The 27639-nt window shown below is 40.3% G+C and overlaps 1 protein-coding gene across 2 annotated transcripts; it reads left to right on the top strand.

Annotated features, from left to right (window-relative positions):
• Positions 1–1033: 1033 nt before the first annotated feature.
• CDC42EP3 (CDC42 effector protein 3) lies at positions 1034–27639 on the top strand. Of its 2 annotated transcripts, none has more exons than XM_071429842.1 (2): positions 1034–1189; positions 25541–27639. In XM_071429842.1, exon 2 carries the CDS (start codon positions 25819–25821, stop codon positions 26578–26580), a length of 762 nt encoding a protein of 253 aa, XP_071285943.1. In that variant the 5' UTR covers positions 1034–1189; positions 25541–25818; the 3' UTR covers positions 26581–27639. The 2 variants fall into 2 exon arrangements, with proteins under 2 accessions (XP_071285943.1, XP_071285933.1); XM_071429832.1 differs by lacking the exon at positions 1034–1189 and adding an exon at positions 1497–1715.

Below are 27639 nucleotides of genomic sequence, written 5' to 3' on the forward strand. Positions count from 1 at the left end.
CATGGAGCAAGCAACTTCATCCTTGGCTGTTCAACGACATATGGAGGGCTTGAGGGGGTTTTTATCATTGTGATATGTAAATCAAATGGTTAAAAAGATTTTCACAGAATTGAAAATATTTCAGCAATGAGAAACTGTGAAAAATGTGAAAGGACACTACTTTCTTTGTAAGTTTCATTTCAGATAGCAGGATTGGGCCATGCATGGCATGATGCTTCCTGCCCAGAGACATCATCCTGTATGCATAAGGGCACGGCGGTCTGTGGGCATGCTGAATATTACAGTCTCAACACCTTGAAAGCAACATGTTCTCTGAATTTGGGTACTGTATTTACAAAAAAAAGAAAATGCAATTACCCTGTGGTAAAGTGCTTTAGGGTCAGAGTGCTGCAATGCAAAGAGAGCAAAGGGGAAAATTCTCTCACCCAGATGTGGGTATGTAAACATAATTTAAACTAAGTATACACGTTTACATACAATGCATCCACTGTTTACGTTGATTTCAAAACACCATATGTAATGAAAATTATGTAAATATTTAGAAAAATATCCAGGGTAAGGTATATACCACACTTAATATTTCAATAAGGGTACATGCAGTGCTTGTATGGCAGTGCCAAAAGTAACATTTTGAAAAATGGCCCTTCGGTAAAACTGTCAGGCACAAAGTGTTGAGTCCAGGTAGCCGCCAACAGAAACCTTTGGGAGGATGTCACTGCGAGAGGTGGACCAATGCCGGGTTCTCTATCTGGATTAACCAGAGAACTTGTAAAAAATTTAACATCAGCACAGTATTTATTTGGCTTCCTAGTCAGTAACCTGCTGGACTGCCAACAGCTATTTTGATCCCTTTCCCGTCTGGGCAAGGCAGTTTCACTTGTATAAAACAGACGGGCAGGTGCCCTTAAATCTGTCATTAAAGGGCTCTTGGCCGAGGCTGAGTGCTCCGCGCCCCGCGCAGTACCTCCGCGCCACTGCCCCGCTCCGGCCCCGCCGCTGGGCGGGAGGAGACGCCCCTGCGCCTCGCCGCTCTCGCAGTATTTGCCGGTTACCTGTAAATCACAGACCGCCGAATCCTGAAAGCCCGAGCGCTCCTTAACAACGCGTAAATAATGGAGGACGGGCAGCATGAATGAGTGCGGCGGGCGGAGAGCGGGCTGAGCTCTGACGGATCGAGGGTGCCAAAGAGGTGAGGGGCAAGAGGGTTTGGGTGAGAAATCATTAGCTTTAAAGCGCACCTCGGAGCTGACCGTGCTCGGGGGACAGGGGGAAGGAGGGTTGCCCACCCGAGGGCTTCATCGGGGCACTACCAGTGTGTAGGGGGGGCCTCCCGGACTGCCCGCAACGCCCCACACCCGCAAAACAGCAGAAAAAAACAAGAGCGGGGGGAACCTTTTATTGTAACTGTGGTTGTTCCCGGCGTCCCTGCCCGCCTCCCCGCCGGCGCTCCGCGGTGCCAGGATTTCCCTGCAGCCCGCCCTCCCCGCCCGCAGCGCCGCCGGCAGCGCCGCCTCCCGCGGCAGCCGCTCGCCGCCCGCGGCCCCGCGCCGCGCCCCCGGCACACGGGGCGCCGCCGCCCGCGCACTGACAGACGCTCGCAGGTGCCGCGCTCGGCCCGAGTCGCAGAGGGGCGGCCCCGCTGCCCTCCCGGCTCCGCAGCGGCGGGAGGGAGATAGCTCGGGAGGGAGGAGCGGCGCGGGAGCAGCGGCAGCGCCGTAAGTCGGGGAGCGGGGCGCGGAGCGGGAGGGCCGCCGCCGCCGGGCTGCGCGACCGGGACGCGGCGCTGCCTCTCCTGACCTGCGGGGCGGCGGCGGGGCCACTGCGCGCCCGCTCGGGGGCTGGGAGGGAGGCTATGCATTTCGGGGTGACCAGAGAAAGTACCCATTAATGATCGTGTTGGCTGAGCTCAGGAGGTTCATGCCCGAGCTATCGCTTAGAAGGACTCGGGGTGTTTCTACATCACTGAAATTCCGAGCTGAAATTCGCCCTTGTATCGGTTTAAATTTCCATCCCAGTGTATTTTGGCATACCTGATTTTATGCCCTTGCCTTGGAGGCAAGAAGGCATACCCAGCCTACACCCCCCCGAAACAGGCTGCGCCCCTTTTTGTGCGGTGTGTCCCCTTGCGCCGCGCCTTCCTGCGTGGGGCTGAGAACAACCGTGCGCTTGAGTGCGCTGCTCCCTGCCCGGCTGGGGCTGCACCAAGGGCAAGCTCTGCGCTGGGGCAAGTCGGTACCCGGTGTGATGCTGGTTGTCGAGCTAAGAGTTCAAGTCGGGAAGTCAAATTTGAGAATTTGGGTTGGGCTGCTGATGAAGAAATGCGGGCTGCAGATTAATAGAAAGGACTTGATTTATTTTCAGTTGAAATTTAAAAGAGACCAAAATAGAGGAAGCAATTAATTTAGGACTTGCGTCACTGTAGATTGTTGCTATGTTTTAAAAATAGGAAGAAGGCTTATTATGAAATGTTTAATGCAACAAATATGATCTTGATCTCTTACTTTCCTTTGAAAAATATCTGGGGGGGGAGGCAAGGACTCATGCATGGACCATTAATTTCAGTTATATATAGGTTGTAAGGATGTAACATTGTTCAGGAAAATGTAGATGAAAAAAATCAGAAGGTTTAAGGCATGAAAATCTAAAGCTGAACAATTCTTTAGATACACACTACCAGAAATCTTATAATCCATGTGCCATGGCTCAGATGTTTAGAGGAATGACAGAGATACCAAAAAAGGCATCATGATACTCAGCGCAATTCTAGAAGCAGAATTTTCTCGTTCCCTACAGAAAAGGAAAGCACATTTCTGGAAGCAAGAAGTGACAGATGTGGCATCTTGGCAGCTGGCTAAACATAAAAGCATGTATCAGCAGGTGATTACTGTTGCAAGGATTTATTTTTAAAGTGTCTTGTACTGAAAGGTTTCAGCCTGTTTTAGCATTAGCAGTAAGATTTAGTTGCACTCTGTGGTGTGTTACAAATAGCCTTTCAGCAGAAACATTCAGAAAAGCAAGAGAAAACTCCTATGTTCGAGGCACTCCTTGTTAAACATTTGTTTTGCATTAGAGCATGCGAAGGAGAGGAGGTGAGCAGGTTCTTTGGTCGGTATGATAGTACAGAAGGGAATGATTTTTCCTGGCCTCAGCATAAGCCAGCGGTATCTGGGAAGGAAACAATAGGGCCTATCTTCTCCTTAGATTAAAGGTAATCACAGTTACTGTTGTCTGGGCAGCACCTTGTACATCCACGGAGGTAAAAACCAGGCTGCAGAAACTACCTCTGCCCCTCTTCTCTGATTGGTAAAGCCAGCCTGAATCACCAGGAGATGGCCTGGGTGAATTTCAGAAAAGAAAGAGATGGATATCACCTAAGAGGCAGCCCTGAGCCACTCTTTCCCTGAGGCAGCGGCAGCGTGGGTCTGCAAGATCCCTGTTTGCCTGCTGTGGCTAGATGTCACATTGACTTAAAAGAGGCATCTAAAACTGATCCAAACCACTTGTATCAGCTTTACTGTAACCAACAAAAGCCACAGTTCATGGCAGAACATGCTCTGCTCTCAGTTTTTCATAATTAGGGAGGCTGCTTTGATTTATAGTCTTCTGACCTAGATGGTTTCTTCTAGAAGAAATTCTGGTCCTCTGCCCAAGTTTTGCCAAATAGTTAGGGGAAGAAAAGGGAACTTGCATTTTAAAAAATTTCTTTCTGCCATGCAGAATTTATTGTCAGTTTCTCCTTTACTTCTTGCCAGTGAGACCATGTATGTCCCAGGGGCTTAGCAATGCTCTCTGACCAGTTCTTCCTCTTCTTCCTCACCCTAGCTAACAGAATTGCTGTGGATCAGGTCACCTGATGCCTGTTTGGCCTTTCATAATGATGTAAACCACCACAGGCTTTTAGCCTCCTCCATGCAAATTTTACTTTTTGGAAACAAACAAATAAAACCATCTTTTTTTGGTGGTTTTTTTTTTTTCTTTTCCCCCTCTTATGATCACATCAGAGTAAATATATTTTCTCAAGACCTGAACCATCTCATGAAGAACTCTCCCTCCCCCAGTGATTAAACTGAACTAATTGGGTGGTCTGTACCTAAAAGCCACGGTATCTCCATGGGTGCAGTGCTGTAGGGAAGGCAGTTGGCTGAAGCTGTTGTTTGTTTGTGGGATAGCAAGATGAATTTCCCTAACAACCTGAAGTCTGAATTTAAACGAGGATGTGGGGAGAATTGTGTTCAGCTGTTGGGTAGAGGACATTTTTCAATGGTTTCCTCTTGCTAAGAAGCAGAGGGGTTAGTAGGCAGTGAAAGCGGCTCGGCTCGGGGGTGCTAAGGGATGTGTCTGGGTGGAGCAGTGATAACAGAGTTCTGGCTCTTCTGCCGAGTTCAGTACATCCTGTGTGAAGTGTGAAGCAGGATGACAGAAAAAGGTGCAACAACTCATGACTCAAGTAAAGCTTATGCTGAAGAAGAGACACGCTTCCAGTGCTGTGTTAAAATTTCTGGTTGACATTCATGCAGATAAGCATTGCTTACAATATTTTACAATGTTCTGTATTTACACTCATAATTGATATTCCTAATGTTACTGAGCAACGATGTTGATCCAGCTTGATGACTGCTGGGAAGGTGAGTCTGATGGGAGCAGCTGGAACTGGCTGACAAGACTAACTTCCTCATAGTTCAGGGGTTAAATCAAGACCCAGTAAAGCCTCAGAAAGCACACTGCCAAGATAAAATGGGATGATTACAAGAAGACAAAGTTGGCTAGGGTGACAAGATGTATTTATACCTTTACTTAGTTTCATTGATATTTGTGGAATAAATAGTCAAATATAGAAACAAATATTTGTCTTATGGTTTTACCGCTAGTCAAGTCTGCAGGAGCACAGCTAGTCAATAATCTTGGTAAGCAACTGAGATTTTTCTTTTGAGAGGCTAGTGAATGCTGAATGTATTTTACTCCTTTTTGTGCTGTGCTTTTGTTTTTTAAAGAGGAAAGGTAAGCCATTTGCAGGCCATTTACCGGCCGAGCCTACAGCCAAGTAGCACTTTTAGTGCCTAAAACTCTGAAAATGTGAGAGTCGTTTTTGAATGCTCATACTAAATTGTATCGTCATGATCTTGGTAGGTTTCAATGCAAGACCATTTTACTGAAATGTATATATAGCACAAGTAATTTGAATTACAGTTATTCTTATCTTTGAAATTAGCGAGTCTTGCAATACTCTTAAAACTTGATGACCTAGTATCTCATGAATGCCAGGGAGCCACATTAAGGTTTCAACCCCCACTATGTGTGGTAAAGCAACAACATACAACTTAACTATGTAAATGTTGTGTTCATGCTGTTTTTACTTGCACGGAATAATAGAGAAAAGCTCACCAAATCTGATACACTGCTTTGATTTCTATCAGAAAGGTCGACGGGGAGCATGTTAGATAAGAAATTAAATGGACTGATACTGTGAGTTTTTGTGCTGGGTCTCATTCTGAATGAGCTAAGTGAACTTTTCTATGATTACATGTAAACAGCAGCTGACCTTCTGTAGAGAGACAAGAGCTGATGACAAGCTGAGACTAGGTATGACTTGCTTAATCAGGTCTGCAAGCTTGTTTAGGTACATTTACATGGCAATTAATTTTTTTAAGGCATCTGTAAGAACTTTCTAAAAATAAATACTACTTCATATCTTTGCTTGGAAGATCTAAAATGTAGGGCTTGGTGTATTTTTTTTTCATCCCTTTGAAATACCAGGTGTTTCGAGTCCCTTTCTCACTATTTTGCTGTAGAAACTTTATATGTGTCTGAGGATTTGTGTTGTGCCTAAAACAAAGGAAACAGGTGTTGAGTCTTCATTCCAAATGTGGGGCTTTTTGCTTTATGAATATTAGCCACTAGCATAAAAATAGTAAATAAAAGCAAACTGATAGTCTGAAATTTCCTTTTTTCCCTCCCTGCTAAGAAATCTATACATTATAACATTCAAGTCAAGCAAACCCAAAACTCTAAAGCCTGTTTTTCTGGTAAAAGCAACTATCCATAAGTTGGCAAAAGCCTGTAGAAAATGGTGATGCATATATAAGTGCATTAAGGTCACGTTATTTTTCATAGTTCTCTTGCCTTACATAGTATGTGGGGTGAATTAGGTGAGACATAGGAAAAAAGGAAGATCTGTTTGAAATTCTGGGCTAAAGCTGAAGCCCCTGCTCTGTCATAGTTGTTTTGGGTGGTGCAGATGATGAAGGAATCCAATGATTCCACAAATAATACAATCTTGGGATTTTCTAACTTTGTGTTCTTTGAGTTTGTAACCTTAGTGCTCTACATATGGTATTTCTAATTATGGGGTTCATAATTCTCAGTGATACTCTGCAAGGAAGATCAAAGGTGCTTTGCTGCTACCACAGTCAGCATCTCTGAAGCCATTCTGCAGAGAGCTGGTGAAACCAGCTCCCTAGCCAGCAGAGCTCTCAGTCACCATCATCAGCAGGAGAAATCCTAATCCCTGTAAGAGTATGAATAATAAATCTTAATTAAGAAGAGGCTAATGTTTTCTTATTTTTTTTGTAGTTGTTTTTGGATTATTTGATAAACTGTCTCTTGGGAACTAAAGCATTTTTTCAGTTTGGTTAAAATATGTTTCCAGAGGATGGTTAGATTAGTATTCTCATGTTCAGATTTCAAATGATAGCCTAATCAGTTGGAGTTTTATGAGGTCCACGTGATTTGAAGCATTAATATGACTCATTGATTCTTTGAGAGTACATGTTTCTGTAACCACGAAGAATAAAAACAAAAGCATCCTTGAAACTGGAAGTTGCACATGCCACAGTGAGGGTGAAGAGAAAAGAAGGTGTAGATTCTGCCTTTTGTAATGCCATGTAAAGGCCAGCCATGCCATTTCTCCCCAGCACTGTGGTCCTTGCCAAGGCACTTTTCTTTGGCTTTTCCATGATTTGTCTCTATTCATCTGGAAGATGGTTTGTGGCTGTGTAGTCTTTGGTGTTTCCCTTTGAAGGATACATTGCTCCTAGAAATAATGTTAGGGGTTGGCCCAATTTAAGGAAGGTTTGAACAGTAGAAGAACTACATTGTGAGTGAAAGAGGGACAAGGAAGGAGTAGTGCCATGAATTGTCCTGCAGGTCAGATGCAGCTCAGTGTTTCTGCTCTGGATACCATAGATTACTGCTCTTGATCAAGTTTAGGCAGATTCTTTGCTTGCTCATGGCTCCTGTAGCAGATGACCTTGCAATAATAACCATGGTTCATAGGAGGGTAAGATGTAATGCATCTGGGGGTCTCTTCTGTTTGATTGTTTGCAAACCAGATGGGAATATAGAAGTGAAGAATGGAGTAGCATGTCCATGCATAGGCTGTATATATGGCATACAGGATTGTACTTTGCTTCAGTCCAAACAGTTGGAGTGGAAAGGTGAAATAGGAGGAAAGTGATGTTCACAGCAGCTACAGTTCTGTTGGTATTCCTTGCCCCAAAAGACACAACAGGTGAAGAACTGTCTTCTGTGAGATGTTATTGCTGTCATTTTATGTGTGTGTAATTCTTAATATACTACATACCTGGCTTGTGGTTAGGGGTGTGATGCTGCACTAGTACAAATTTGTAGTAATTCACTTCTCACTTTGGTCATGCTGCCTAGAAGGCAGGAGTGGCATCTAGTCAGTTTGATGAAAGACTTAAATGCAAAGGTTTGCTCATTACTGTTAGCATTTCTGCTTAACCTGTTTCTTATTAGTAACAGCAAAATAATCAGTGGCACACAGAAATCCTCAAGACTGAATGGAAAATCTGTTGTTGGGAACAAAGATAGTGGACTGAGCAGACCAGTAATTTGTATGGCTGCTGCTCTGTTTTGCATGTCCCTCCCCACTTGCCTACTGTGATTTTGGTGGAAAGAGAGGCTGCTGTTTCTTCTGGTTTTCTCTTCGTGTACCTTCAGGCAGTATGAATACCCATCTCAGCCTCTGGAGTCTTTCAGATAAGATCCCCTGAGGTCAGCAGCAAGTACAACAAAGTAATCCATTTGATAGCACTGGACTGTACAGCTCTCTTAAAAATGCATGCTTCTGGTCCTCAAGAAAAAAAGTTATAATAGCAAGAGTCCAAGAAGGTTATTAATATGTAGGAGTTCCTAAAGGAATTTGTGAGGACAAAAATAAAACCTGCCTCTCCAAATGGAAGTGCTGAACAATTATGCAATTTATGCTGTGGGCGGTTTTCACGTTTTTGTCTGAGAATTAATTTCACTGTTAGTTGCAGTAGTTATTTTGCCTTGAGAGTACAACCTGCCTCTACCTTGGCAGAGAAATAAAAATTGTAAATAAGGTATTTTGTGGCATGGTATAACATTTTGATTACTGGGAGATGCTCTGACAGCTGTATAGGAGGAAGTGACAGAATTGTTATCTAATGAAGCAACAACAGAGAAATTGGTGGTTTTTTGACATTGCCTTTGGTATGAACAGTATATCCATTCAAGTGTACATCTTTAAGTGTATCCAAATAATCTCTGAAAATACAAATATATAATCTGCATATAACTGAAAAAATCTGCAAGGAAAGAAGCAGGCTTCAATCGCAGATGAGCAGTCTAAACATGCAAATTACTCCTGTTGCTGAATTCCAACCAATTTTCCTGCATCAAGCCTGTCTAAATGTCTTCCTTGCATCTGTGAATAAACCTTAATTCCTTCCCCACATCCACTGTCCTCCATCTCCTGGTTCCACATCCCTGGTTTTTATGCAGAGGTTCCATCACTGATCTGAATTTGGGTTGATGGCTATTCCTGCCAGCTGAGTTGTTTGTGGGGATGGAGCAATGTAAGCAATGAGGGCTAATATTTTCAATAGACTGGATTTCAGAAGATTCTAGGTGTCAGACACTAAAGCTACTGAATCTTGTAAAAAATTATACACTTTAACACCTTGACATTGCCTGTCCTGCTAATTCAGAATGACAGGAAAAGACACATTTAAAAGTACAGAAGTGCCAGATCCTGTTAGCAATGTTGTGGATTTTGATGGTTTGTATCTGTAGAAGTAAGGGACCTTATGATACAGCTGGGGAGTAGAATTAGATCATTTTGTTTTATCTCATTAGAGAAACAGTTTAAAAACTTCGGTTAAAATTCTCCCACCTCCTATTCCTCCCAATAAACACATACAGATGGCTGCAGAAGAGGACAGAAAATGTTGAATGGCAGTGCCAGATATTGATAAACAACTCTGAAAATAAGCCTTAAAATGGAAGCTTTCAAGACAGCTGAAGTGTAGGTGGACGTGTTAAAAAGGCATCAGCTGAGAAATTGTGTGTATTCTTTCTGTAATAAAAGTGGTATCTGCAGAAGTAGGAGCAGCTGTCTGTGTGTCTGTGTACATTTAAGATCCATGACTGAAATGGTACCAGATGATTTTTCAGGTGTTCTGATTCAGTGTGTTCTTTCAATCCATCTGCTGAGGTAGCTGGTGGTAGTTATTGGGCTTTCCAAATTTCAAAGTTTGTCATTTTGGGATAAGTATCCTGAAAGTACAAATATGGTCCTAAAGTCAAGTTTTGCAGTAGTAACAATACATGGGAGATGTGACTTGAAAAGAAGTTAGAGTTGTACTTTCAAATTCAAGAACTGTGTGATTTTTTTTTTTTTTGAGTAAAAGTGAATGAAGCCACATAGAATATTTTTAGTTGTGTTTTTCTTCAAAACTGGGTATCTGTAGTTGGACATGGATTCCACTTGATCATGGATCTTAGATACCCCGCTTGGACATTGTACTTCAAAACAAACAGGAAAAACTTAACATTTTAAAGAGGCCTAAGTTGCTGTGAAACGGGTGCCCTTCTGCTTGCACAGTGTCAAAGGAGGAACAGCTTTTAAAGCTTGCAAGATCTCAAACTGTGGATGGCAATTTGACAGGATAGAATTTATTTGGTTCTCCATGCACGATTTGAAGTAATGTCCAAAACAGCGATCTACTAATTGTTTTTTGGTTTTTTTTTTCTATTTTGTGCTGAAAGATGAGAACTTTACAAACACAACAGTTCTGATGAGAGGTCTATTCTGATAACTACCAGATTTGTCCTTTCAACCTTCATAATCATCTTGATGGCCAAAGAAACAAAATCTGTGGGCAGAAATGCTCTAAAAATTTAGTGTGGCGTTACTGAGATAAAAATACTGTTCCAAATACTTGATTCTTAAGAAAAATGCCATGAATTTAGGGAAGAATACTGTTCATATCTTGAATGATAAAAGTCAGACCAGACCACTGGGAACTTGATTATGACAAGCTGTAGGCCTTTCCTGAATTATTATCCAGTTCTTTGTCAGTATGACTCCTGGCTCTCCCTGAATTGTTTGAATTAAACAATAGTAATTTCTTAAAAAAAAAAAAAAAACAAACAAAAAATTAACAAATATTCAAATAACAGAGAATCTACCATAAGCCTGAGTAAATTGTTCTTGCTGTTCCAAAAATGTATGTTTCTTTTGTAATTGCTTTGACTAGCTTCAGTCTAGCAAACTGAAGCTAAATAGTTGGACTTTATGATCTTAAAGGTCTTTTCCAACCTTAATGTTTCTATCCTTCTATGAAATGTAAGTGATAATGTCAGTCTTGTGGCTCTCCTGGACCTTTTTTTTGTTTCATGAATCCTCTTGGAATTGTGGCTACAGGAACTGGACATGATGATAGCCAAATACAGAAATACTGGATCTTTCCTTTCAGTGCTCTCGCATGCAGCAGGGAATTGCACTAGCCCCTTATGACTACAGTTCAAGAGGATGAGGTTCAGCCTGGTTAACTCTTCTGACCTCTTATTTCTGTTTCTGAGCACAGTCTTCCTTCCTGAAACTGTGGCCTTTGTGATTTAGTCTTCCATTTTAAACTTGAGTGCATGACTTGGGCTGCTGTTAAAACTCAACTGGCTTGCTGGGATTCAGATACCAGCTTGAGGTGGTTTAACCTGACAGGAAACACAAGGGATGCACAGAGCAATTGCTCACCACCTGCTGACCAATGCCCAGCCAATTCCTGAGCAGTGGCCTGTGGCCACCTTTCCCCCTGGTTTGTATCCTGACCATGATACCATATGCTGTGGGACATCCCTTTGGACAGTGGGGGTCAGCTGTCCTGGCCATGTCACCTCTCAGCTTCTCCCCAGCCTACTCACTGCTGGGGTGGAGTGAGAAGCTGAAAAGGCAGTGACTTTGTGTAAGCACTGCTTAGAAACATCTGAACCATCAGCGTGTTATCAACATTATTCTCACCCTAAATCTAAAACACAGCACAACACTGTACCAGCTACCAGGATAAAAATTAACTCTATCCTAGCTGAAATCATGACATAGTTGATCAAGGCCACTCTATCCCTCAATTTCATTATCTACCTGTTGATTTTTCCCTTTGATTCTAAGTGTTCCAGTACAGATCATCTTAGGGTAGTTTTCAAACTGAAATGGATCAATTCAAGGCAAAGAGTTTAAAGAGCACTCACTGGTTATGCAGGCTTCAAGTCCTGCTGAGCAGAAAGCCCACACGACTCCAAATGCCCTTAGGAAAAAAGCTACAATTTTTCTTTTTTATCATTAGTCTGAGTTGGGAGTGGCAGTACCTTTTAGGGCCTGCAAATGGAGAGAAACTCCTATGACATCAGGCATGTTAAGCTGCTGTGTAAGAACTCATAATTGATCTAAGATCCTGTGACAGCATAAAAAAGAATATTTGTCGTTTTCAGTGGATGTACTGGGCTAAAAGAAGAGCTGTGTATATATTCCAAGTTGTCCTTCCACTGAGATGTGCCAGTTTTGTATCTTGTAATCTATTTAGTAAAGCAAGAGTTTTGATTCTGATCTAGTTTGCAGTATAGCCTCCAATAATTACACTGATTCAATTACTGTTGAAGGAGAAAAGATGTAAACTAGTGACTCAAAAAGTTATCTTAGTTGTTTTCAAAGCTATCAGCAAAGTGTTTGACCCAGGAGCACATGGCTATTTCTGGGTACATAGGAAATTACAGAATTTCAGTGGAAAGCTCAAGAAGAATATTTTGGTGTCTGATAAAACAAGTGAAAAATTTTCTGTATCTTCTGGATAAGAAAGGTAACTAGCAAGAGGTATTAAGGGAGTTTTATTATTTATTAGCCTTAATCAAGTTCTAAAACAGCACTCAGTTTGTCTGTTGGATAATAAGTCACTGGGAACATAAAAGTCCAAATGCAAGTCAGGTTAAGAGTCTCTGGATTTTTCAGGTATTCATGATTTTTTGCTTTTAAAGTTGAGATTTTGCTTTAAGAAGTAATGCTTTTTCAGCCTCTTGGCGCCCTGAGTGAAATTGCCTGACTTGTTTCAGACAATTTGAAACACTCACTTTGGGAGGTGTGAACTCAATCACAGCCATTAATCTGGGAACCTGGTGACTATAAAAAGTTAACTGCTTTCCTGCAAGCTGCTAATGTGTTGTACTTGGAGAGTTTTAGTTTACTGACTAGGTGCAGATTTTTTTCTTTCATTGTTGTTTGTGCCTTTTTCCTTTCCCATGCTAAATTGTCTCTTCCCATTTTTGTTCTTTCAAGTGAATGGGTTAGGTCTTTCCAGGAATAGAAGAAGTTTAACAGCAGTATATCCGTGGCTGGATTTTTATTTAAGAAGATACATATTTAATTTTAATTATTGTGGGATGAACCCTATTTCGTGCTGTGTTCTGAGGGAACAAACAAAAGAACAACAAAATCCCATTTTACTCAAGGATGTGGTTTAACTTAGGAAGCCTATGACTATAGCAACAGGGGTGTTGCTGAACTACTTTTTACATTGGTCTAAGTAGCTGTTGGTGAACTATTTAATACTTTCCTCCAGTAAGGACTTCCTTGGGCTCCAAGGAAGAAGCCCAGGTATGCTGCCCACTGCTTCAGCAGCCAGAAGGAGCATACCTCTGGTGAATCCAGGTTAGCAGGCATGTGCACAGGGAAAGAAAGAATGCCCCTTGGGTGATATCTTCCTTTTAGAAGTTACTGTACATGCCTTTTGATGGAACTGTGTTTGAGTCTTTTGCTTATGGTTTTTCTCTTCCTTTCCAAGGGAGCTATATCCAGAGAGCCTGTGGAACAGGCCCTACGTTATCCAATAATTTCTTCTGGTCCAGTACTGAAGCAGCAACACTGAGATGTTGATGCCCTACTTGAATGCAAGTTCCCTCTTAAACTTCTCAAGTACAGTGTCTCTGCTGTTGTGTAATTCAGGGAGTTATAGTTTGTTCCTTGCCTTTGTTTCCACAGATGCTATCTCTGTTAAAAGAACCATATGGACAAGAGAAGAGAGGCCCACACTGTGCCTTAAATGAATGCAATCCTAATGCATTGTTACACTATTATATGTTGTGGGGGTTTTTTGCTGGGTATGGTTTGGATGTGAGCCCAGGACGAGGAAATTGACTTCAGTTTTTCTTCCTTTGCCTGCAGTAAGAAAATCAGGAATACCTGTCCACTTATTTAGGTGGCTTGGTTTCTGACCATCTTTACACTGCTTTTGTTTTCTGAGTTGGTGTTGCAGTGTTTCTTTTGTTATTGTTGTGTTTTATTTTGCTTGATTTCCCTTCTCCCCCAGCAGAAGTTTTTGTCAGCACAGTAGCTGTGTTGCCCTGGACTCTAAAACATGTCATCTTTTCTTAAATTTTTGAAGATGGTAAACCACACTAAGTAATGTAGTGCTTCTCCCATGTCTTGAATTTTGATTCCCTGGAGCTTGAAAGAACCATTAGAAATTTGCTTTAAATAGCCGGCAGTAAAGGTAGCATTTCATCTTACCTACTTATTAGAGGATTAAGTAAATAAATATGCCCTTTACATGGGAAAGTAGGTCCCAGAATTATGTTCCTTTACTTTTCTGCCTACACACCACTGCTTTCCATACCAGTTGTATGTATTGGTACATTAAGGACTTGCAGCATGTGGTAACAGCTTGTTCTTGGTCAATACCGAGGTGCATCCATGCCCAAAGGGATTGCTACACCTCATTTCTGTGCTGCTAGAGTCATATGAACAAGATGAACAGAGTTTTAACAGTCCAGCAGCAAGTGTCACAATGCAATATAAAGCCCTGGTACATGTGTGAGTGCTCCATTTCAGAACCAGCTTCTCTCAATTCTGAAGTAATTACTGCAACCTGGATAAAGTATAGACTCAGTACACTTAGCTGGTATTGGTTTAGTCAGACCTAAACATAACTTTTGCCTTGTGCAACACTGCTTCTCCCATCTCTGTTTAATGTGAGGGGCAAAAGGGTAAGATTGCTAAACCGTGAGCTGAGGCATTGCTTAGTTGTTAAATTTGGGTTGAATTTGGCTGTCAGATACCTGGTAGAGGTCTGTTCAGTATCCTGAGAGTGGAATGCCACTGCTGATCAGTCTTAAATCTATGAACAGTGATTTTGACAATGGATTATGTATGTAATGTTCACCTTCAGAATCTCTCTCCCCTTTGATCTCCCTTGTTGGAAGTACCATAAGGAACACAGTAACTGATGCTGAGGAGCATGTTTAGCACTTACTTGGCATTTGTAAAGGAGTGAAAGGGGCCTGCAAACATGGGCTCCTAGCTCTGCTTCTGAGGTAGGAGGAAGGGAAAGGAGTTGTCTGGTTAACTTGATGATCTTAAAGGTCTTTTCCAGCCTGAATGATTCTATGATTCTATCTGGCCTGTGAGGACTGCAGAGAGGTGCAGCTGGGTGTTGGTATCTGTTACTTAATGTCTAGCCTAGTTTCTGTTGAAATATCTGATTAATTTGGGGGTTTTCATTAATGTGGGTTTTGGAACAAATTAAATGTGACCGAGGTCCCAACAAGGATCTGAAATCTGTTTTCTGCTGAAGAAGTCTATATACAAATGAAGAGCAATTTGCATCATTAAGCATACGCTTCACTCAGGATGCTCAACAGGGGAGCACTGAGACAGAAATTGCCTCGTGCAGTGCTTTCCTTATAAGGTGGGAGACACTTCAACCCAATTCGTGCTTTGTCCCATCTGTATGTTCTTTTACAGCCTTTTTGGAGAGGTTGTAGGTGTTTTACGGCAGTCTGAGTTCGGTGTGATCCTCTCTCCAAAAGGTCCTTGCATTTTGCATTTCTTTAGATACTAACTAGAGACTAGACATTCTCCTCCTCTCCCCAGGCATCCTCCCAAGGATTTACAGTATTTTAAAGGTGTGCGAGAGGGTTGGTTCGGGTAGGAGAGCTCATCATAAAAGTTGTAACTTGTTTCTTGCAACAAAGACAAGTTGCTTTGCTCAGTGTTGCGCCACTGTGTTTGTCAGTGTCGATTTATGTCAGGCTTTAAATAGGATGCTCTGCAATGAGTTTGTTTTCTGGTAGTTTGTAATCCTTTCAGGCCAGCTAACATTAACGAGCGGCAGCATTGCTGTGGCTGGCTTTCTTTTGATCATGCACAGCCCTAGTCAGGAAATGGGTGAGGAGCATGAGTCATGATTACATTACCCTAATATGACTGCCCACTAGAAGTTTTCCTTTTGCCGCCAATACGCCTTCCCTTGACACTACTTCTGAAAACAAAACGTCCATTTTGGAGCACTTTGAAATATTGACCTTTGAACAGAGAGATTTATGTTCTCTTGCAGTCTCAAGGCAAAGCTCTAAGCAGGAGCCCCTGCAGAGAGCTGAGAGAAAACGAATGTCTGCAAAACACTTTTCCAGAAGTTTGCAAAGACAGGACTTAACTTGCAGTACACTGGGTCTGCTTGGATCCCACATGCTTCCCTGACCCATTTACTTATCCTCTTATGTTGCCTGCACATGCACGCTCCAAGTCCAGTCTGTACAAGGGCTGTCATCTCATTCACCATTTGGCTTAAGCTTTGTCTTAGATTTGTACTTATCTTTTGAAATATGGCTACAATAATGGGAAGATAGGTGCTGAGTGCTGGCTGATGTAAACCCTGAGTGTTGAGAAGGTGGCTTTAGTGGGATTTGAGACAACAATATTTTGGACAGTTTAATTAACTACGTGGGATTTAGAGTTTGAAAGAAATATCAGCTGCTAATCAGTAAACTAGCTTTACCACCAAATTGCCACTGTGCACTCTGGATATTCACACAGTACACCTCTGTACTAGTGCTGGGTATATTAATTTCTTTCAAATTAGAGTCATTTGCTCTGACCGGTTTTAAGAGCAGTATGTGCAATACAACTATTGGCACAAAGTGTGAATTCACCCTGATACTACTTGATATATTCCAGAAAAAAGGATGTCTGATCAGTTGAGCAAAGCAACTCAAGGCAGAGAACCAAATGTCTTGAGAGAAAGTGGGGACCCCTTCACTGCTGTCCAGTGTGGTGCATCCCTGTGAGTTGGGGCACGTTGCAGGTGTCACTGACATGCTGCAGAGCAGCACCAGAATATGACATGTCTTCCAGTTGTCACTTATTCTTCCAGATTCTTACCTCTGCTCAAATGGTGCCTTCAAATAGTGGAGTTGTTTTGTTAGAAGTAGAGTATAAACTCACTGTGAAGATGTAATTTCTGTGTTTTCCCTTTTGTTTCATATAAGGGTGATAAACCTTAGCTGTACTAACAATATACTTGAAACTGCATGTAGATAATAAAATTTTAGAAGCCCTATTTGCTGTGTGATTTCAGCCCCATTTTTTAAAGGGGGCATGAGTTGGACCAAAAAAGTAATTCAGTGAGGATTTTTTTAATCTATTGAAGCATTTCCTTTTTCCCATCTACCCCAATGCCATCAACTTAGCTCTCATCTTGATGATCATTCAACTCTCTGAAGGAGGCAGAACTGCAACAGAGCACAAGATTCATCCTTCTTTTGCATAATTAAAAAAATAAGTCTGTGCAACTTTAGATTTTTCTGTATCTATATATCTCGACCTCATTGTTAGTCTTTGCTTATAGAGGGCTCTCTGGCTTTCAAGTTTGTTTTAAAACTAGTTTATCAGCCACTTAAAGATGGTCAATACTTATTTAAACACTCTGAAAAATGAATAATAGAACTGGTGATTGTGATATGCCTGTGTCACTTCTATGTTTTAAGGAGATGATAAGGAGTATTTGACTTAGAGATGAAGCATATTTGAGAATTGGAGGTCAGGAGTTCAGAGTAGGGTTTTGTGGGTTTGGTGGTTGGGTTGTTGTTTTTTTTTTTTCTTGAAACCTTGCAGGATACTTATATTTTAGATTGCCTTTTGTCAGTAGCTTAGCAATTACGGAAATTTTAAACTAAGGGTCTTTTCCAAAAATAGTACGAATATATTAAATAAAGTTAGAAAAACTTAATTTCAGTATGACAGCAGCCTTGGGAACCCTAAGGCAGAAACAAGTGGAGCTACAAAGCCATTTTTGCATCAGGAGTGCATAAAGTCTAGATGTAATTCCTTGGACGCTTTTCCTTGCAGGAGAGATGGTTAAGGATTCCTCAGCCCTTCTGCCACAACTCCTTGCTTTCTAAGAGTGGTGTCTCAAGAGATAGCTTAGCTAATGAAAGGACTTTTACAGCAGAGAGGAGCAGTCTCCCACCAAGCCTAGTGATTTTAGACTTCTTTCCTAGTTAGTTTTCACCTTGTTGTGTGCTGAACTGGCCTGTAAGGGGTCAAGTGTGTACACACGGTAGGGGGAAGGAGAGAATGCCTTTCTGACAGCAAGTTATATTGGGCTTGAACTCTCTTGAAGCACTGCCATCGGGCAGCTGCAGCTGTTGCTAAGCCCGTCCTGTAAAGTGAGTCAGTGGACAGGACTGCGGCTGTGACCAGTTTGAAGTGTGACTGGTAGATCCGTCTGCCTGTGAAGGGTACAAGGAACTGCGGTGCAGAGCCAGGAACCAGCAATGAGCAGTGAGGAATCCAAGGTGGGAACTTCTTAAACCGGCTTTGAGAGCAGAGTTGGGCTGAGGAACTACACCCTCTGTGTCAAAAGAGAAAGCCATCTATGCTAACCTGCTCAGAATCACAAAGGGTGTGGAGTGTGGATTCCTAATCCACTTAAACTGATCTGAGTGCTGGCTGACATGGCAGGGGACAGTTGAGGTTTCAACCAGAGCAGTTTGCCAGCTTTTAGGTGGCACATCGGCTAGGGTTGTAGGGGTCATTCTTTTGTCCCATTTCATGTTTTTCCCTGTAGCTGAAGAGAACTGATGGACAAGTTTTTAAGCCTGTCCATCTGGTGGCTTATGGGTTTATGGTACCCAGCTATTTGCTCATCTGGTGTGTGACTCTGTAGGAGGAGATGTGTGACAGTGCTTCAGCGTGCAGTCTGTTTGACATAGCACAACCTCACCATGGCTAGCTGCATTATTAACGTGCTCTGCTGCACCTTGTACTGACATGCACCTCTGCCTAAATCTGCATGGGCTTGTGTTCATCCAGTTTTTGGAAGCCAATGAAATACATGGTATTAAATCTGTATGTATGAATGTACCAGCCAGCAAAGCTAAGGAGAAGGTAGTGAAAAGGGACCTGTTTCCATCCATGAAGCTGAACAACAGAATACAGTGAGCTCATTAAATCCTTTTCTCTGGAGACAAGGAGAAAAGAAAAGAAGGTTTTTATTGTTCTAGAAAAGATGCTAACTTTTCAAAGCTGAAAGTAAGCTGTGATTCAAACCTGCCAAAAAGTAAAAAAAAAAAAAAAAACTTGATAAAAAAGAGTTATTAATTAATATTCTAATGAGTGGTTGTAAGCACAGTTGCAAAAACAGACTGTGTAAGGCATTTATTTTCTTATTGCATCACAACCAGATTTTAAAAATATTAGTCCTCTACAGTGTTAACAAAGCATGTATTAAAAATATTTAGAATCTCAGAGTAAATGTCAAAAATAAGTCAACATCAAAGAGGGGAGTATTGCTACTGATACAATACAGAGATTTATTTATATGGTATGGGTTGCATAGTATTTTTATGAGCATCTTGCAAATAAGTACAAAATTGTTGTAGTACAAATTTGCAGGTGATGGATATTGGTGAGGGAGACAGAGAAAGCTCAACTGATTTATTGATTTGCAGCTTGAGCACATTGAAATAAAATGTTTCTCTTTCTGAAGTATGGCATTGCTTTTTATCCTGTAGAATGTAAATCCAGTTTATTTGCTGGAGAATGATAATTTGGAAAGCTTTTTAGCTTTTCTCCCCCCAAGGAAAGGAGTAGAGTCTTACTGGACAAACAGTGTAATATGAGCGCTGCCACTGGCTGTTCTGCCAAAATTTGTTTATTAAATTAATATATTTGTATATTGATCCTAAAAAAAACTAAATTGAGATGCCCACTCTGAACTAATAAAAGGCAAGGATAACAAATTCTACTTTTTCCAGTATAGTTTATTCTGCCTGGAGAACTTGTTTTTATTATACCAGCACAAGAATTATTAAATGGTTTGTAATATAATTCTACCCTGTAAATACAGGAAAATTCCTGTTGTAAGAGGGTGAGAATAAGAGCAGAAGTATGATCTTGTTTATAAACAAGGCAGTGATGATGGAAAGAAGTGATTTTTATCTTCATATATGCTGTTAGGGAGAATTTTATTGAAATATTGTCATTAATTCTGATCCGCTTGGAAAACAATGTTGAAAAATTGGATGTGGTTCAAAAGAGAGAGGGAGAGACACCAGAAGGCTTAAAATTATTCCCCCACTATCACCACATGAGGAATTCCCCTGTTCACTTCGTTCAAAAATGATGACTGAGAAACAACTTGGTTAGTGTTCAAGTACCTTAACAAGGATGAAGGTTTCTGGTTGATAAAGGGCATTTGTTATCTCAGACTGATAAAGAACAAAATAATAACTGGAGACTGAGGCCAGTTGCTCAAATTAGACCTCTTTTTTTTTTTTTTCCTTCCCTCCAAATCAGCTTTGCTCTCCTTTGTTTCTTTTTCCTACAAGCTAAATACTTAAATAGATCAAATACTGCATTCATTTCCATATAATATATGAGTACTTTAATGGTTTAAAATTAGTTGAAAGTGTTCCCTGGTTTGGTTAACATGATTTACACAAGGTTGATCTGTTTGAAAGAGTAGGGTAGCAAGAGTTAAATGAGATATAATATACAATATAATAATATAATAATACAATAATTAAAAATCAAGAACTTGTTTTTCCTTTGTTTGTAAATCTAGGTTTTAGGGAGGAGGGGGAAAGAGGAAGCTGCTGGAGAAATGGAAGATATCTAGAGAGAAAGGCACTGTATGCAGCCTGTCCCTGTCTGTGCTTACACTTAGTGGCAATTAACCCTTCTTCGAGTGGACAGCTCACAGCTAGTGTCTGTTTATTTGTCTTTGATTTATGGGGAAAAAATTGTTTTGTGACAAGGGAAGTCAAATTATGTGCTTATGTGATTTTTTTTTTTTGCCTTTTAAAAAAAGTGGTTTTTTTTAATTTATCCACAGCTAAAATAGATAAAATAATTTATTCTATTAATCAGGACCCAGATTGGAACAGGGAATAATTTAGGTGCATATTCTCTGACAACTGACCTCTGTGAAGTAAATTAATGGATGTAGTCTGCATGTATGGGGAATTTTAAGAGAAGGGTGGACAAATACCTTCACAGCTGGCATATAGCATCTCTGTCTTTTTAGGGCAATGTAGAAATGAATCAACTGCAACATAGAGTCAGGTCTTCTCTTGACCTGTGCTTCTGTAGCTGTGGAAATTATTTGGGATTTTTTTCCTTCATTTTCTAAATAGTATATGTGATGGCACAATGAAATAGGTAAGACTTGATCCAGGAGAGTCAGTTGAGTGCAGTTGAGAAAATCAGTTGAACTGAAGTGTGTTTAGCCTGATTGTTTTTATAAAGTAATTAAATCTGTAGCTTTAATCAGGAAGGTGCCAATTCTTTGATGAAAGGAGAAGCAAAGGAGCCAAGGACTTCTAATCTGATCAAGGGAAGTTGACTTTAATACAGATGAATTCAAAGGCTCTGCCTCTTACAAACAATGTAAATTTAGATAAACAATCTGGAGGGAGAAGTGTTAGCACCTGATGTGGGTTAAGCTACTTTAGAAGGTAGTGGCTTTATAAGTGGAGAGCTGGTGGTCTGGTCTAGAAGTGGACAGACTTGTGGCCTCTTGTCTTCAGAGCCTGATAAGGTTGATAAGGACACCTGAGTCCCCAGAAACATAAAAGGTAAGCTCTGTGGTGCATCATCTGATGCTTTTCTTGTACCTGAGGACTTGGTTAACTGGGAGTGTATTTCACCAGCATTCAGGAATTGTGACTGCATTACTTCAGGCCCCTGTTATAAAACCAGTAAAAATGTCTTTTACACTTGATGCTGTTTTAGACATAGTGAAAGTAATTGACCAGGATGTTCTTAAGAGTTTGTTTGTACTGCTGAAAGCTGCTGATATGTAAAACCCAAAATGAAGCCCTAAAGTCTAATTCTTCTATGCTTGCAGATACTTCATCATGTAGAAAAGTTGCAACTGCTTGTTGCATAGTTTTGTCTGTCTTTGGTTATGTTGCTGTGCTTTCACTTGCCTATTTAGATGATGTACAGACTCAGTTTTCTCTTATTGACTTGCTCCACAAGGTAATTAATTTATATTTTAAATTATGCTTTGGAAAGGCCTTTCTCTGAGTTTCACATGCTTCTAGTCAGTGATGTGTAAGGCAGAGCCTTTGCAAGGGATTGCCCTGGAGAAAGCCCAGAAGCTTTCCAGCACACACAGTCACTTCTGGCTCTGCTCTGTGGAAATGTGATTTTCTTTCTCTAATTTCTTTGCTAAAGGATCTAGGTTTCTAGGGATGTGTGCACAAATAAAAGTTTGCACCTTGACCCTTAATTGTCTCTGGATTTGCAAGCTTAGCTGTTGAGATATTTGCTGATAGTCTGTTTTTTTTTTAAAATGGACCGTGTAATAAGCTAAGGCATCCATGGAAAACTTTGAGCTGTGTGGAAGGTGATGATTGCTAAGTGGACAGAAGGCAGATTGAGAAGCACCTCTTAAAATATTGGTCTTTGTTACCAAGCAAAATACTTATGAGAGTGTGAAGTGGTAGGAATGAAAATGAGCAAGTGCTACAGCCATACTAAAACTTTAATTTTCACTGGGCTGAAATTCCTCTGGTTTGGCTCATGCTTGGGTCTTGTTAGGAGAGGGGATATCTTTTCAACTGGAATGAAAACCCTTTCATGTTGTTTTTCTCTTAAATTAAGGTCTTCCACTGTAGGCTGGCAGTCCAGGATTGCAGACTTCTGGTTTTCTGGTAATTTCTCACTCAGCTTTCCAATTTAGCTATACAATCACTTGATTACTGAGCTGAAATTAGTCAAAACAAGAGACTTTTTTAGCAGTAAGATCTGAAAAAGGTCTCATTTTAAGACAAGGAGAAATTTATTGTGTAGCCTGATATCAAGACTGGGTTGTCTTGTGTCCCTTCCATTAGCCCATGTGCCCTTGAGATTCCATTAAATCTTGTTGAGTGCAGGTGTTGAGGTGTTAAGATTCTTGTGAAAATTTTGTGGACTGATTTTTGTCTTCTAGGATTTGAGCTGGAAGCTTAGTCTTGTTAGGTTTTTCTTCATTTGCCAAAGTCTGATTTTTAGATTTTTTTTTTTCTTACTAGAAGAACTACTATATATATATGTGTGTGTATAAATATGCTATATGTTAATTATTTATATGGATTATTCCTTATTTAATTGCAAATTAAGTATGAATAAAAATAGTATTGTAGATTTAGTGAATATATCCAGATTTATTTGTTTAAAGTATCTGAAAATCTGCACTCCTTTAGGTAGTAGTTGACAAAGAGGATAGGTATGCAGAAACAAAATAGAGTTGCTCTGAAGCTGTGTTATGTTGTACATGGAAGGCCTGTCCATTGAGAAGGGAGCCCTTTTCTTTTATTTAAAAGGTGTAGTTTGCAGATTTCCAGTACTGTGGGTACTGAAATCTGCAGTAAGAATAGCGTTTGTTTTCAGGAGAGAAAATGGTGCTTGCACAAAGCACGTAATTGTGAGCTTTCTTCTCTTCAAATGTAAAGCCTCTTGCACTGGCCAAATGGAAGGCAAGGCCTTCACAATTAAAGGGAGTGCTGTATAGAGAGGGTTTAGAATTCTTGATAGTGGAGTCTCTTGCAGCATCATCTCAGGTAGTGTGGTTTTACACTGCCCCTTACTGGGGTTGTCTCGTAGTGCAAGAACTAAAGGAGATTTGGATCTCCAAAGTTTGTGCTGCTTTCAGAGTTTTTGTATTTTTTCCCCCTGAGCTATGAGCTAAATAAAATATAGTGCTTTTCTTGTATGTTAAAATGGCCTATTTATACCTAGGAGTTATTTTACATTTTCTTTTTAATGTTTCCTGATGTTCAGATGTTTCATTGTGTCCTTCAAGTTTTTTTAAAACCTCCCTGTGGAATTTGGTGATAATGATTTTTGATACAGATCCTAAGTGGTGGGAGCCCTGAAAGCTTTGAATGAACTACCATTTATCTTTCATTTTTAAACTAGTGACCAACAGGCATGGCTTTGGACCACATTGTCATTACATTGTCATTAATTCAAATTAAAAGACCTTAAATAATGAGAAATTAAAATCAGAGGGAGTTTGGCCTGTTATTTCTAGGAAGTGAGATAGAGCTGAGACCCCTAGATAACTGTAAAACAACCTCACCATTCAGCTTTGATAATAGTCTTCTCTGTAGAGTTGAGGGCATTTTGTTTAGTTAAATGGGTTGCTTGGGCAGAGTGATAAATGGGGGGAAACAATGCAGTGAATTTTAGACCTTAAAACTGCAGGGTTGATTTGACTGATCAGTTCTGTTCCCATTCTAGGTGGCACATGCAGAGATCTTACTCAGGAATTACTTTTGTATCTTGCAGTACTGCCATGGAGTAATGTGAATCTCCTATTGTAGATCCTAATGAATTACCATTTTGTTGTGTAGGAGAAAGCTTTGAAGTGCTTTTAATTGATTGATGCAATCAATTGTATTTTCAAAATTGATCTTAAAAGTATAAAATGCCCTCATAAATTGAAGGCCGGGCAATCATATTTATAAGGCTTTCCTGTTTCATCTTCCCCAACATCAAATTATTGACCTTCTTTTGTATTTCAGCTTTAACATGTTTACATCTGATATATTTTGTGGGGGAGGGCTCTTCAACATTATCAAAGTGCAGTAGATACCTGGTGGGAATCAAAAAAACCAAAGCACTGACCTGGCTAGACTCCCAGCTTCCCTTGTGATGCACAGTTAAGTACCCAACTGTAGGAACTAATTACTGTGGTTAAAGGATTTGTTAAAATGCATAAATGCTACTTGACAACCTGGGTGTGTAGCCATACAGTGCTAAGTTTTAGACTGGTGATTTGTACTGGGCTTAATTTGGTGAAGGAAAGACCCTGCCAGGGCATAAGTAAAAGGCAGCAAAAGTAGCCCTTGTTACAGCCAGCTCCCTCCTCTTATGATATAGAACAGTCTTGCTGTGTAAAAGCTGTAATCTCCTTTGCACAGTGGGGGTGATGATGGAATAGGGTGACGGATTTGTAGCTGAGTGTTCTAATGAGAGAGAGGGATCTGTGGTGCGTGGACTTAATAGAAGAATGTATAAAAATGTCCAGGAGAAAAAATGTGTTAATTCTGAGAGTGTCCAAGAGTTAGGAACTGACACTATAAGGAAGAAATATGCCATTAAAGTATTAAAAAAGAGTGTTTTTCAATAGCTTTTTGACTTAATGGCCTGTTAGCCCTTGTTAGCTCTATCAGACCTTTCAAAGACCACATTCTAGTAGGACAACATGGTTTGCAGAGACTGTTAAAATTGGTTGCACAGAGCAACTCTAAATCACTGTGGCCTTGTGGTCTGCATAATTCATGAGCTAGTCTATAACTAGTTGCTATGAAGAATTCATGTAGCCTAAAGAGTATAGTCACAAGAATCAGTCTCCTTTAAAGCATGTGAGTTTGGATGTTCCCAACAAATTGTAAAGACCTGGAAGAGCTCTTTTTTCTAGTTCCTAAAGCTATCTATTTAAATGGGCACAATTACTGGAAACGTTACAGTTTGTGAGTGTTCCAGCACTAATTGGAAGTATCTGAATGGTGATCTGATTACCCAGTTATGTAAATCAAGGGCATCTACTCCGTATCTAAAACAGTTTTCTGAATGACTGTCAGTCTTCCTGGATCTACCAAAAACTTCATGTCGTTGAATGTTATAAATGTGTTTCTTCATGTGTTCTTAAAGGTCAGCATTTTGAGTGCCATAATAAGGAGAGGAAAGATTGAGATAGTGATATTTATCAAATGAATTGTGCTCAGCAACTGTGTCTAAAAAGTCTGACTTCAAAAAAAGCTAATGAAGTCAGAGAAAGGTTAGGTGGCCCTTGTTAATCTGAACTCTTTTATCCTGCCTAATGAAGGGAAGCAACATCATAAAGCAAATCTGTAGGCTGGAACTGTCAGTACCATTACTAATTTTGGGGTTTGGTTAAAAACAAGACGGAATGAACCATGAAAAGTTAATGATAACCTTATTTTGTATCCCATGCAGGTTTTCTCAAGTGGAAGAAGTAGCAGAGCATTTGGTTGGTACCTGACCCCAAAACCTGTGCTCCACCTTGCAAAGAGCTGATGTGGGAGACATTTACCTTCACATACTCCACAGTTCTCTCCATCAGAAGAATAAGAGTTTGTGTGCAAGGGTGGTTCAAGATGACGATGTAACATTGCTAACACTGAAGGTCTCCTGAGAAGAACTGGCTTTGTAAGAGGCTTCTCCTTTCCTTTTTTTTTTTTTTTTAACTACTTCTCTCAGAAACTACAAGCAAGATGCCAGCCAAGACACCCATCTACTTGAAAGCTGCTAACAATAAGAAAGGAAAGAAATTCAAACTAAGGGATATCTTATCTCCTGATATGATCAGTCCTCCACTTGGAGATTTTCGTCATACCATACACATTGGAAAAGAGGGACAGCATGATGTTTTCGGAGACATCTCATTTCTGCAGGGCAACTATGAGCTGTTGCCTGGAAATGAAGGTGAAACCAGAGTTAGCCAGTCTGGTATCCACAATGAATTCTTAAGGGCAAACAGCACTTCTGAATCCATGTTTACAGAAACTCCATCACCAGTGCTCAAAAATGCTATTTCCCTTCCTGCCATTGGGGGTTCTCAAGCCCTTACATTGCCTTTATTGTCACCAGTGACATTTAATTCAAAGCAAGAATCCATCAGGTCATCCAGAAATCCTAGGCTTAGCTGTGAGCCAGTAATAGAAGAAAAACTACAGGAGAAAGGTAAAGAGATGGAGGATGAAGAAACGTACAAAGATGACATATGGGGGCAAAATGGTTCTTCTTCACATTTTACCAACGGTAGCGACAGTCACTCATCCAGCTTTTCTGAACGGTGCACGGATTGGCAAACAGTGGATTTACTGGATGACAGTCGGCTTTCATGTGAACTAACCAAGACAAAGTCAGAAGAATCCCTTTCAGATCTTGCAGGCTCCCTTCTCTCATTACAACTTGACTTGGGGCCCTCACTTTTGGATGAGGTCCTCAATGTAATGGACAAGAATAAATCTTAGAACTGGTACTCCCTTGCTTCTTAATAAGTGATTCACTTAAAAAGACCACAGTTCAAAAGCAGATGCTTAAAAATCAGCTGTATTTGCAGTTGTAAGATGAGTTTTCTAAAAATATTCTTAAAATACTATTTTTTTACCTATTGTTTTTCATGATTTTTATTACACTAAATTCTCATATCAGGAAGGCAAATTTTAATAATCAGTTTCAGCAAATACAAAATGTTTTTAAGTACCAGTATTAATGATCAGAAACTTAAGAAACAGTGTTTGAGGATGATACTGATTGTGATATTTGCTTAGTTCACTTCTACAGGCTTCTGAACATGTGAGAATCTCTTAATGTCAGAAAGGAGACTTTTACTAATTATTCACTTTTATAAGTTATTACAATATCACTTTACGTGTAGGCCTCTTTCTAGAACCTTGTGTTTGAGGGTTTTATAGTGTTTTTCTTCATTTTCCATAGTACCATTTCTGTTATAAATTCACCATAACTACTTTCTTGGTCTTATACTACAGCTCTGAATTCAGTTGTGAACAGTTTGAAGGCTTTTTTGGCTTGAATAACCTGGTCCAGAGTCTCAGTTGCTTTAAATGAGTATGCACAAATTTACACATGTTGAGGCTTGGGTCTGACATTGTATATGAAATGTTATGTTGTAAACAGGTGACACATGCAAGATATTATGGTTAAATTATTTTAAAAGTTGAAATATATTTTCTGTGTGCATATTGGCTTTTTACTGCAGAGCCTACACATACAGTATCTCATCAAAATACTTGCTTGGCATTATTGGTGCTCTTCTGAAAATTGTGTATTTGTGTGTTTGAAGAGAAATATGTATTAATAGTCCTTGCTTTTTTCTTCATTTATTTCCACAACATGCTTAAACTTGCAAGTGGTTATTTTACTTTTTGAAGAAGGCACTGGTTATTCACAATGCTAGTGATGTGTGCAGCAGCAGCCAATGTTTGCAAAATGTGGATCCTTCAATACAGTACCTACATGGATTGCATAAATACCTTGTGCAATACAATAAAAACCCCTTTAAATTGCTA

This window comes from Agelaius tricolor, unplaced genomic scaffold (genome assembly GCF_023055355.1).
Source record: "Agelaius tricolor isolate 1412-34295 unplaced genomic scaffold, bAgeTri1.0.p SCAF_1, whole genome shotgun sequence".
NCBI lineage: Eukaryota > Metazoa > Chordata > Aves > Passeriformes > Icteridae > Agelaius > Agelaius tricolor.